This window comes from Halyomorpha halys, unplaced genomic scaffold, assembly GCF_000696795.3.
Source record: "Halyomorpha halys isolate HHAL.00 unplaced genomic scaffold, Hhal_1.1 Scaffold67.1, whole genome shotgun sequence".
Lineage (NCBI taxonomy): Eukaryota > Metazoa > Arthropoda > Insecta > Hemiptera > Pentatomidae > Halyomorpha > Halyomorpha halys.
This window is the reverse complement of record NW_027111562.1, coordinates 1,179,364-1,193,003: the sequence shown is the minus strand read 5'-3', so window position 1 is coordinate 1,193,003 and position 13,640 is coordinate 1,179,364. Positions and strand designations below refer to the sequence as shown.

Below are 13,640 nucleotides of genomic sequence, written 5' to 3'. Positions count from 1 at the left end.
GTGGATTATTGGAACGGGGAGGGGCCGTTCCGCTGGTTGTGATACATGTCTTAATTTTGAAGGACGTAGATTAATTGTGAGGTTTTACTTTTTTCTGAGAATAAACTCTGTACAAACTGTTCATATGTAAATTTAGAAAAATGCGACTTAGGTCACTAATAGGTGTGATTAAGACGTCATATCTAGATATATTCTGAACGGTAACCTCCCAGTGAGGTTTGGGAGTATGGCATGTCCTAAAATAAAAAATAATAATAATCGAGTGTTAGGATCTACGCATGGTAATCCATTAATGTGAAGTAAAAAAGTAGAAAGTCATATGTTTAATTAAATAAATATTACGACTATTTATTTTTTTTTCATGAAAGGTACCTTTTTCTTTTTGTTTCTTAGTTTTTAAAAAAAATTCAATATTTTGTATTTATCTGTTTTTTATTATTGTTATCAATTAAAACTAGTTTTTTTTCTTTGTTCTTTTGCATACAAACATTATTAAAAGAACATTAGAGAAAGGTATTTATGTAAATCTGCATTTAAACCTAGTCATATTATTTCAATGAGAATAAGACCTAGTCGATATCAAATAGAATTTCATTGTACAATGACATGCGTTGACGTGAGCCTTATGAAAATTATTGAGCCGTTTTGGAGATAAACTTGTCACCACAAAACTTAGTTGTTCATGACTCAAATAATACAAGGCCAGATATACCCATTATTCTTCAAATTATTTTTTTCTTTCTAACGTTTTGAGGTAAAACCTACAAAATTGTGGAAATCTCATTTTTGTTTTAATTGATGATAAAAATACGATAAGTTAAATTACTAAAGCGAAAATTTTATCAAATTTTAAATAACTAAGTTCAATATGACCCAGAGTGAATAGTTCAAAAGTGAATAATTTCACGAAATATATAAAAAATTTCGATTTATTCGATCAAAAATCCACTGTTATTTACATATATTTATATAAGAATAATTATAATAAAACATGATTGCTGTTTATAATTAAAATTTATAATGGATATTTATAACTTGAAGTTGAAGTGATAATCGTAACAGAACGTCTTGCAATGTGAACGCCGTGAACTGAGCTGTATTTGATTTATTTGGAAGATTTTTTTATTTTATTATTTATATGATAATATATAGCCTAAACTCTTATCTAAAATAATTTCGAGGCAAAGGAGTTGTAAAAACATTCTTTTATTCTATGAATATGCATTCATTATAAACAATCACTTGAAGTAAAAAAAATATATAAAAATATAAATTCAAACTAAAATTATATGAAAAACCATCAATAAGTTATTTATCTCATAAATAGAAATATTTCTGTTATAAAATTGAATGGTTGGAGGGAACTACTGTATTATTATAAACATCATTAACAGAAAGTAGTACTCGAGATGGATATACAACGAAATTTAGCCATTTGCTGTTGTATGGAAATACCGGATAGATAAAACCATTCAGGTAATATTTTCAATTTTTTTGACAAAACTGAAATAGTCTTGATGGTTTCTATGGTACAGTTCTAAAATTTAAAAAAATCATTTACCTAATGTTGTAAATTATATATTTATACTTGTAGAAAGGGCTTCCCTACTAGTGTTCACTCTTATAATATATACCTAAAGGTATTTATAAAATTTTACAAAGAAAGAATAATATCAATAATAAATCACTACTTTTATAAATGAAATTTGTAAAAAGTTAGCTTACAAAGCAAGCTACTGTTGCTTGAAACTATTTAGGAACTGTTGTGGAAAAAATATTTATTTTTAGGGAATATTATTTTATTTGTCGATAATGAACGACACTTCAAAATGTAATAATCAAATTCCTTTAGAGCTACTCAGAAGAAGTTTATTAACAGTTTTAAAAGGAATATTGTACATCAAGTATGAAAATATTAAACAAGGGATCAGAATAGTCAAGTAAGGCAATGTCCGTAGACGAGTGTGAAAGATAGTAGTTGTAGTATTTACTTTCACATTACTATATAGTTTTTGTATAAACATACATATTTTTTTATACACAAACATTTAAGAATTAATACTATATCACTTAATTTATTTTAAATCTAGGCCAAAGAGACGTTGTGGGAAGGCGGAGTGAGGTCGCCTAGCTTCATCTGGTCAGCAGCACTCCAAGAAAACCCTCGGGTCTCCAACAGCTTCATCCATATCACCGATTGGCTTCCTACATTGTACTCTGCAGCTGGTAATTTTATTTAATATTAACTATATACATTTTTTTATTTTATACCAGATCGGCCTGGTGGGCCTTATATGGTTAATACAACCGTTATATATATATTTTTAACAGTTGATTATAGGGGGAGGGAATATAGTCTTTTACAAACGACACCCCTAACTATATACAATGTTCTTATCAAACGAAAAAAATAAAATAAATAGATAAGAATAATAATTCTTAATAAAAGAGGAAAGTAAATTTAATAACAAAAAATAATGATATTGGTACACTTAAATAAAACAAACAATTGTCCTCTAATAGTAAAAAGAAACAAGTTAATTTGAAAAAGAGACGAGAGAAGAAAAGAGAAAAAATAAATAATGAATAAATAAAAAGAGTAATAATAATACGTAAACTAGAGGTAGTGTGACTATGAATTAATTTTATATTTATTAAAATTTATAACAGAATGTCCTGCAGCAGTCTGGTCTTCAGTCTTCGGGTTGAGGTTGGGTTTCCCAGGTTGTAGGTCACTGCTCCTATAACTGTCGGCAACTGGGAATGGAACTTCATGAACCATTTTTGACGTAATCCATTTGTAATTAACTGCATCTGTAATTCGCGATGCAATTGGCTATTTTTTATGAACCAAGGAGCATTAACTACGATCTTAGGACTTTATTTTGAAAAGATTGTAGTTTTTCTTTTTCGTAAAGGATGCCACTCCCCAGACTTAACAGCCGTACATTAGCAGTGGCCTGAGAATTGTTTTAAATATAAGAACAGTTGTTTCTTGGTTTAGTTTGGAATTTCTGTTTAGGATAGGATATAGCATTGCTAAATTTGCATAGGTTTGGGTTAGTTTGATGTTAATTTGGTGATTCCGGGAAAGGCGGCGATCTAGGTGAATTCCCAGTTATCTAACTTACTAATCTTACTGTTTCACTTGCAACTATATATATATTGGATCTAATATAATTCAGATGATTTTAATATGATATTAAACTTCATATATTATAATCATTGGTGGTAGGATACTAATAATTATAATAATTATAATTCTAATAATTATATATATTATAATAATTATAATTCGAATTCGTACATCTTTGTAATTGATTTACTCAATCAATTTCCCCATGTTTCCATGTTTAGAATGTATTCGATTTCTTTACCTACCTCCATCGGGATGGAATGTGTGAGTTATTCTACAAATGGTACAATATTTGTACGCCATAGAAAGTCCATACTGAGAGACCGGTATTTAATCGACATCAACGTCTGTCTTGTTAGCATTTCTAAACACACTCGGGCTCCAACTCCTCAAGGTGAGAAGTGATATATGTATTTCCTCTTTGTGGTGTTAGTAGGGCTTATATTAGCTCAACAACACCTCGAACCAACCCGTCATAAATCAACGTTCGTCGAAACAGCTTCTTCTCCGATATCGTATCATCGCTGGTCGTTACTATTGGTCGCCCGCAAACTAGAGCAACAATAACTCAACTCCTCGTCGTGATACAGTTGTGATCTATAGAGCCCTGGAAGCCTAACACCTTTCGCTTCCTTATGTGGACGCATTGCTATCGCTTGCTGTGAAAGTGCCGATGTCCTTGGCCGATTGCAAGTTGCCCGCTTTTAAGAATCACTGGATTTTTTCTCATCGTACTGCAAGCTTATGCTCCAGTGCTAAAGTTGTTTTCTTTCTTTACACTTCCAATGTTCATGCCATGATTTAAATTCTAAACAGGTTCTGCAGTTGAACATACTTTTGAATCATAGAGTGTTATAGCAAAAAGGAAAGTTGTTGACTTTTTATGATCCATGTTGGAAATGAATTAATCATTTTGCAAGTTGAGCACGCTCTAACATTATTGACCGCTTTAATTTTTTTTTTTTACTATATTGTAATATTGTTGAATCTTTATACTCCTGACTTGAACTACGAAACGATCATTTTCTTTTATTCTTAACAAGATACCACTGCTTTATTTTATTTCTTTTTAATTTGAATACAACGTTTCCTAAAGTGTGTACCGTAACATTCTCCAAATTACTATACTGGCCAAAACGTAACCTCATTATATGATACTACCATAACGAATACGTCCAATACAATATATATATATCTATATTCAAGTTATGCTACTTTCAAAGCATATCGGTGACATATTCTTTCAAAAATTAGTATAAATTAATAATCAAACATGTGACAGGTCTTGACTTCAGTGGTTGGTTTGAACTTACTGTTTCTTGACTAACGGTTGTGTAAGGAAATAATGCTATAAGTAGTAATATCCTCAGACCTATCTGGATTTACGGACTTGAACTTTAGGGTACATCTAAGCCTTCGATCATCAAATTTCATTTCAATCCAAATCCATGTAATTGTGCTTTACCATATTTACTCAGCCTCCATTGGCTCATTACCAGTGACGCGGTGAGAGGGCCGTGCTGGGATCTAGAAGAGCCTTACTTTACGGTGGGCTGGGGGATCCTTAGGTCGAGAATGTATATAATTTATTTTACTTAGTTTGATTATATTCATTTCATTTATTTATTATTTATTATTATTTTTTATATAAATATAGGGATTTTATATTTCTTATTTTACTATTTTTGTAAATTTTATTTTTAGTTACTTTTCTCTTTATTTTATACACACATTTTTTTTTTTGTACGAAAGTTTACAATTATTAATTATCACTATTACCCATTGCCAAAATTTGTGGCAGATTGTAATATATTCAATAAATAAAAGTTTGCAATGTATAAAAAAATTACTAACGCTAAACTGTCATTTTTAACCCTAAACTAAATAAGGGTTAATTAACCACTATATGAGTAACCACTAGTTATGCTCCTCTACGATATCCTGAAACTAGAATCGTTCTACTGCTGATGTAACTGAATAAATAAACTATCACTGACAGACCTGGGTTCAAGGGTCCATGTTAAGATATCGGTATCTTTTCTATTAAGCTTTTATTTATGTGTATTTATATTTCTTATACATATCCTTTAATAGGAAAAAAAGAAAAAGCTAGCAAAGAGACCGTAATTATGAACAATTATGTTTTAATATGTTACGAGAGGCTTGTACCATAGAAAATGGTCTTACTAAGAACTGTTTTTCTTCCAATATCATCTTTTTAAAAAGTAACAAGATTATTAATTTTTGTTGATGAGAAAGTATTTAATAAACAGTAAAAATTGCAGCTATGTGAGATGAACTGGAAATCCCGAAAACAATTACATATAAAAATATTAAGCAATTAGAACCTATATAAATGCTAAACATGCCTAATAATTCATCGTTGTTTCCAGCCAATTATTATCTAAAGTTTTTTACTTTATTTTGTGCTAATGATGAAATATCAAGAAATATATTCGTCAGTAATTTTATAGTATGCAGTCCAATATATTACGTGATAGGTTTTAAGTTGGGCCTGGTAGTTTCTCTAGTCTCGATGTTAAAGTTTCTAGCTAGTCAAATATTCCTGGATTAGACTTGGTATTTCGAATCTGCTGTCTCTGTTAAATATTTTCTCTAAATTTTTTTATAATGTGTGGTCCCTTCTAATTAATATATTTTCTTTAAAATCTTTACTATTGGGTGTCCAGAGGCAATTACTTTTATTATTACTGGAGAAACTCTGATTGAAAATTAATGATTACTTAGCCCTGAGTATTGAATGATAAAAGTAAGCTCCTGTAACACGTCTCGTTGAATTATAGATACACAATACTTTAAGGTGTACACAGCAGGAGAACAAGCCGTTGCCATTCCCGACCAGATACTGGTCTATTTAGATAAAATAGCTTCCAATTATCGGTCAATGTAGCAGCTTGTAGTAGATATGCATCTACCTTAAACCAATAATTGGCTAATTTTTTAATATTTAGAAAATTAAATAAAATAATAATTCTTAAAAACGTTAAGAACAATATTTTCAGACTGTTTTACTACGAAAAATAAGTTGATTAATTTTTTTTTCAAAACAATAACTAATGAAAATAAGTCGAGGGACTTCGCTAAGTGTTATTGCCGTCAGAATATTCTGAAACGAATCAAGCCTATGGTTGGCAAATGATTTGTATTTTGAAGAAAGTCTATTAGAATCTGTTACCAAATCCATTTTATTAAATTTTTTATAGAGACGTTAAACATATTACTAGGCATGATGGTTTAAAAATTAATATCATTAGATATAGTTAGTTTCTATGTTAGTAAAGCATCTGGAAGTTCAAGTTTTTTTTTTTTAAATAGTTAAGGTCTTTTATTATTAAAAAAAAATTAGTCTTCCAAAATGTGATGATATAATTTTTTTTTTCTTATATAATACAACTTTGAATTATATCCGTCCATTTTCAGATATAAAATCTACAATTAACTAATATAAGTAAATTATTACAACACTATCATTGCTATAAATATTAGGTTGACTGAAAGGATGATAAATCTCCATGATATTATTGTTTTTTTTTCAAAGAGAACCGAAAAGTGGTATTATAAGCTCTATAGAGACGCCGCGTATTGTTCGAAAATAAAGTATAATATAAGATTTTGTTATATATTTTCCTGCTTTAATTTTTTATCGAACGTTCGCCTTCGGAAAATTTACTATTTTCGAGTAATAAGAAAACGTTTATAAGAATTAAGTTTTTATTCTATTTCGTTGTGAAGACGCCGGTAGGAGGGTGAGAAACCTAAAGTTCGGCTTTAGCATAAAATGTAAAGTCGTTGAAAAAACATTATTTTTGTGTAAAGGCTTTTTCTGATTCATTAGTGCCTGGACTAGCTTATAGCATTCTCTACTAGTGTCGTAAATAACCCGAAAGTAAAATTTAAAATTAGCATTGTGTAGTAAATTTCGTCAAATTTAATTTTATACTGAATTTTATATTTATAACATGATTGTTATAATGAATGATCAAAAAATGTGAATTTTCGTTTATAATACAGTATAGAGTTTTGTTATATACTTATTATTATTATTATTTTATAAGTATACTCAAGAAATACGCGTCCCTTGTACCAAAACTAATATTCTATGAACAAGTGCAAAACTAAAGAATGTTACCTGAAAAAAAAATAACATTCATTTATTTCTTACAAAAACATCCACAAATTTAAAAAAAATAAATAAAATTGGAAAAAATAGTTGACCGTATGACGTAGATAGTTGGAAGATAGTGCGGATGGCAGTAAATAAACGTATCAAAATCGTAAAATAAAAACTATGTATTGTTGACCAACGTTTTGCCCCACTTGGTAGAGCTTCATCAGGGCTGTCAGATTGAAACATTCGTTAACAATAAATAATTTGGTTGTCCTATTTTGATACCTTCATTAACCGCCACCCTGTTTGTTTTTTTTAGCATGTTTAGTACTTCCTGACTAGTATTGTGTATTGCCTACTACGTACTATAAGGAACGGGAAGTGTTTCCTGAACCCAAGAATGTTAAAGAATTGAAGGAGTAAAAGTTTTTAGCATATGTTTAGGTACCAATTAATTAAATTTGTTTCTATGCTAGAAACATATCATACAATATACAGATATATCAAAACTAGGAAATTCTCATTTCATTCATTTAGCATTTTTAATTTGCTATGATCGCTGATCCAGGTGGGGACAGACTCTTCCTGCCTAAAGATATTGATGGCGTAGACCAGTGGAGGACCATCTTCTGGGATTTAGCGTCTCCTAGGGACCAGGCTCTTCTCAACATCAACGAGAGAGAAAGGTCTGCGGGCATAATATCCAGGTTGGACACGCCTTTCCCCACTTACTGGAAACTTATAGTGGGTAAGTTATTGTTGTGTTTTTATGTTTAATCATATTTTTTATCCAATTCTACCAAAAGTAGAGACACCAGATAATTAACATGGGAGAGATAGTTATACCCACCGACACTTTTTCTTATTTTGATTTTACGGTTTATTTTTATTATAGGAGATCTCTCATCTGGCTCCTTTTCACCCGTTTAAGTGTATTTTTGGGCAAGGAGTTGTGAAAGTGACTTGAATAATGTTTTGTAAATAGCTTGTGATGCTTCGTTCGACAGCATTTGGCGATCGAATGTCCGTGTGTTGTGTAGCTTATGTACCCCAAACGCGTTCTGTTATTGTCCTAAAAAAATTCGATTGCTCTATTTAAAATTTACTTTTGTTAATAATTTTGGGGTATCATATTTTTGTGAAACTTTGGGATAAATGTGTTTGTATAAGTAAGTATTAATAATTGATTTCTATTTATGATTCAATTTTGAACCTATAGAAAAAAGTGAGTAATACCGAATTTGTCGGTTCATTTTGTCTGTCACAGGCCAGACTATAGTGTACTATATACGTTAGTGAGATTTGACTATTGTTGAAGTAAGTTTTATGTTATAGAGTACGTCTATTGTGTTCGAACCTGTGTCGGTTAAGTCGAAATTTCTAATTTTTTTACCATGACTGAAGTTTGTGGAGGTGCTGTAAAGCTTATGGGACGATTGTTGTTTTTTGTTGGGTAGTTAAAATGTATGTACCCCTTATGTACGTACCTTCTAATGTTTTAAAACTAATTGTTCTATTATCTTTATACATAACACAGAGTAGTGGAGTGAATACTGACCCCTGAGGTATTCTTGCTAAGGTACCTAATGGCTATGTTCAAAATAGTTAGAATAGGCTCGTGGGACTGTTTAATGAAAGGGTTTCTGTGTTCTGGTATGTTTTTAATCATTGTAATGAATAAATATTCTAAGAAATACATATACTTATGTCGTAGCAAAGCAAGGTAATGCCAATTTGTAAAATATCTAAATTGACTAGTAAATTTTGTGAATAAGTGTCAGTAATTTAAATATCTATTTAAAAAATATAGTGATATGTTTTTTTCTTGTTTTTTTTTTTAACTTCGTAATATTAATATATAAAAATAATCTAAAATCCCCAAAGCGAGTATCACTAACTATGGTATTTGATGATGTTCAGGAAATATATATCGAAGTTAGTGACAGAAATGGTTAATTCATCAGTTGATGCAACATGAACCCAGAAGCTTTTAAGCAAATCACAAATCGTCAACATGTTCTCGAAAGTGGCCATAGGTGGAGAGTTTGTTAACGTCCGCATAGAAGTGACATCAGTGGAAAGGCATATTATAGTTTGAACTTAGGTCACATATACTCCATTGAGTACTTGTAGTTACCAGCTATAGCTAGAATCTAATTTCTGATTATATTATAAATTCTTCACCAAAATAATCGAGTATGATGACATATTTTGATTTTGATTTGTTACGTGAATAATATATGTAATAATGTAGAATTATTTTTAAAAAATTAAAAATGCATTTCTGTTCCTATTTTCAATCAATCTTTTATCTTATTTTTAGAATTTTTTTGGGGCCTTGTTTTGTATTATTATTATAAAAAATGAGTAAAATTATCGAAAATTACATATAATTTGAAGTCGAGTATCTTGTATGCGATTTCGTGTTGAATGCATTGGCATGTCTGAACTGTAAAGCAGGTTTAGTATCCAACTGCGCCAAGATAGGAACTAAATAATTAGAATTGGTGGGTAGTGAGGCAAAATAATTATGAATGCAATTCAATAGGTCGTGTTAAATTATTCGATATTGAAATAGGAAGTGAAGCAATAGTATTATGGCAAAATAATTCGGTATCTTTTTAGGAGTATCCAAGCATGCATGTGTATGAGGTAAAGTTCAATTCCATCCACGTTTAAAGGAATCCTCTGTGAGGCCTAGAAGAGAATCATTTTTTATATTGTTATACATGTGGTAAGATATGCTGTTTAATTTAATTTAATTAGTTTTAATCTACGTATATTTATGTTTTTTTAGTTTAAATCTATCATACTTAATCACTGAAACCACTTAAAACAACGTCAATCTCACTAATACTTGAGAATACAAGAAGAAAAAAAGTTGTGATTTTCTAATACAAAACCTTTTCCAGTACGACCCTAAGAAAATTTCTGTAAGCCAATCCAGTATTATTCATAAGAAAATACTCAAAAACATTCAAAGCACGGTTACTAACCATATGCTAAACGACAAACTCTGAAGACTAAAAATAACCTACTGGTATTTATTTTTACTTTTTTAAGTAACAAACAATTATAATTTTTGATTTAGTAAAAGAAATTAACATCCAGACCTAACTTCAAAGTAATGACAAATAATTATTTAAAAAAAATTAAAACCATAATATGGCGATCTATTATAGTACATTACTGATTTATTTAATTATATTACTTATGTTTTTAACAGAACAATAAACAAAAAAGTTTGTGCGCGATGTACCAATTTCATAAGAAATTCACATACACACACACTATAGGCGAGGATTCCACAGATACAAATGAAGGCTAGCACGCACGGGCGCCAGCATCAGGGTGTTAAGCTATTGTAATACTTTTATTCATAAAACCTTTTTGATGTAACATATGGACAATATATATTTATAATATATATATTTATATTGCTAAGAAATTTCTTAAAACTCTTTTCCTTTCAGTTCTCGGAGGCCATTTGTAATCACGTAGATACCTTGGCATTTTAAACTAATACATTCTAAAACAATTTTATGATATACGAACTGTATAAATGACTTAGACAAAGCTAAACTTAATTTAAAATCGTTTTCAGGGGTACATCGATGAGATTAACAAATGGTAATTACCTAACTTAATTTAAAATATTTACATAAACAACGAATTAATTACTTCACAATAATCAGTTTTTTCTAAGCGTTATATTTCTGTATGTAAGAAGTTCCGGGAAATTAAAATACCCTTAAAACTCCTGCTATCCTTTTATTATCATTTTTCCGATGTTTCGGTAAGATCCATCCATTTTTAAAGCACTATAAAATTATTAACAATTTCAATATTATTACGTGTACATCATTTTTATTAATAACATTTTTTAAAATTAAAAACAAATATCTACAATTGAATACACTATACATATTATACATTATATATATTTTTTCCATCTAACAGTTTACTTACAAATCTTTTTAATAATTAAGAAATAGCAAAAAAAAAATTAAACAAGCAAATTACTTATCAGTAACTTCTTTGTGTTTTTACAATCGTCCTTTCTTTCAAATTAAATATTCATTTATCATATAAATATCATTTAATATTCATCTATAAAAAATAATTAATTTAAAAACCTTATTCGATTTAATCCACTTAATTATCATTGTTGCCTTAAAATAAAATAAAATATATAACAAAAATATTTATATGGCTTTATATAAACTTTCATAAAATGTTAAAACAGAAGAACCTTTACCAATAAATAAGCATTTTAAGTTTGTTTTTTTTTCATTTAAGATTTTTTTTTCAAATTTTTGCTGATACGAAACAATAAAACTATTGAATAAATCTCTGTTTCTAAACTTTGTGACTTTTAACTTTTTACAATGGAAATAACCTTTCTTTCAAAAATTATTTTTTTTTTTATTTACAATACATTAAGTGACAAATTATTGTATTTCTTGCCAGACAAATTTATAATATTTTTGAATACGTGTTCCTAACTATTTATGAATTCGATTCAAAAGTATCTCCATGCATGAGATATATATTTTAAACAATTTTTGTTAGCAACTTTTGGAAATTAATTAATATTTTTTTCTCCTTTCAAATGGAGACCTAATAAAAGACTTGAGAACTATTTTATCATGCAGTCCAATGCTTACTAATGGTATATATACTAGAACTTCTTTTTCTAAAATTATTTTTAGAAAGCAATAAGGCAAGAATTAAAAGTATCGGCATTCGGATTCAATAATAAAATATTCGTTTTAAAAATAGACTTCTTTAATATGCTAATGTGTTGTATTTAATTAAATATTCACTTAATTAGGTGTGTAATATAGCTTTTTTTATCAATGCTGTTCTTCATGGAATAAAATACTTCCTACTTGCATATACTCCTACACTCATCTATGTTTCGGGGATCTTGTTCCATCTTCAAGATATTACCTATTCCATATTCATACTATATCTTATTAGTGGTTACATAGTCATAATTATATTACTAAAATACATTGTTATAATTTACTTCATTTATATATTTTTTTTTCATTTTCTTTATCATACATGAAATATTATCCCTACATTTTTTTTTTCATATATGGAACTATACTTTCACTTGAAGTATTTCTCATAAATCCTTTTAAAAGTGAATGGAACAGAGGAAGAAGAAAAGCTGTTCCTTCATATAAAGGATTCCAGCCTATAAATTGCTCTAAGGGCACAAAGATGCTTAATGTAAAAGTGAAATCGAGATAAATCTAAGTTAATGTTTTCTTCAGTGACAGCAATTGGTATGATATAATGCAAAACGTTGCTGCATGAAACCTTATAATTCTGAATTTTTTTTTGTTAGCTACCTTTTAGCTTTATTTGAAAATAAATTTAAAGTAATTTAACCTTAATTCTTGGTTACAATTATCTTTTAAACACTCAGTTTATGAATATATAAGCTTTGTTTTATCGCTGAAATGTAACAATCTAACCTCTTATGTGGGATGAAATTTCCATGAACGTGACGAAATGACCACCACCAGTCAACTCACATTACGATGAAAATGCGACATTTGATAGCATCGTTGGGAGAAGTTATTGAACGATTTTAACTTATGTAATCACATTTTAACCACTAACCTTACCTCTGAATATTGAATGCTTCAAGTTAAAGACACATGAAAAAAAACAACTGCAAATTATGAAAAGAATGGCTTATCATTTAAATTAATTATTTATTTTATCAGTAATTGACGAACAATCAAATAATTGATGTGCCCATTTTCACGGTTTTCCAAACTGGTTTGGGCGCAAAATCCAATTCAAAAATTGTTTTCAGCATCTTCACTAATAATGTTCCTATTAAGACCTTTTGTGTCAATTTATTAATCTAGAATGATGCACAAGAGCACTAAAATTTAAGAGATATATTGTCTCGGGGCTTATACAAAAACTAGTTTTAAGTAAATTTCAGTGAGCAACTCTTTGTCAATAATGGTCTGATTTCAATAATTTTCATTTAGATGTCAAGGGAATTACTTACATTTCAAATAAGTACAATATATTTATTAAACATTTGCATATTTTGAGTTATCCCTAAAATTAAGAGTAGCAACTATCTAGCAAGTGTCCAAATCAGCGCATAGAAACCCTGGAAAAAAAAGGATCAAACTTTTTGTATTTTGTATTTACAATTACCATACCAGTTAAAATGTAATTGGTAGATGAATCGTTTGTCTGAGTTTGTTATTTCTATTTGAATGTTTATTAAATTTGAATTAAAAAAAATTCAACTAAACAATTTTATTATATGGTATATTATTTGTGTAGTGCATTTATTCAATACAGATATTTTTTATAAGATTTATTTTGATCATG

At 28.9% G+C, this 13,640-nt stretch overlaps 1 protein-coding gene across 1 annotated transcript in view; it reads left to right on the top strand.

Moving 5' to 3' along the window:
* LOC106692685 (arylsulfatase B) overlaps positions 1 to 13,640 on the top strand; it is a 234,311-nt gene that overhangs the window by 199,211 nt on the left and 21,460 nt on the right. Inside the window, exons 7-8 of the mRNA XM_067049636.1 lie at positions 2,091 to 2,226; positions 7,834 to 8,013. Coding sequence (XP_066905737.1) covers positions 2,091 to 2,226; positions 7,834 to 8,013 — 316 coding nt within the window. The remainder of the gene's footprint in view (positions 1 to 2,090; positions 2,227 to 7,833; positions 8,014 to 13,640) is intronic.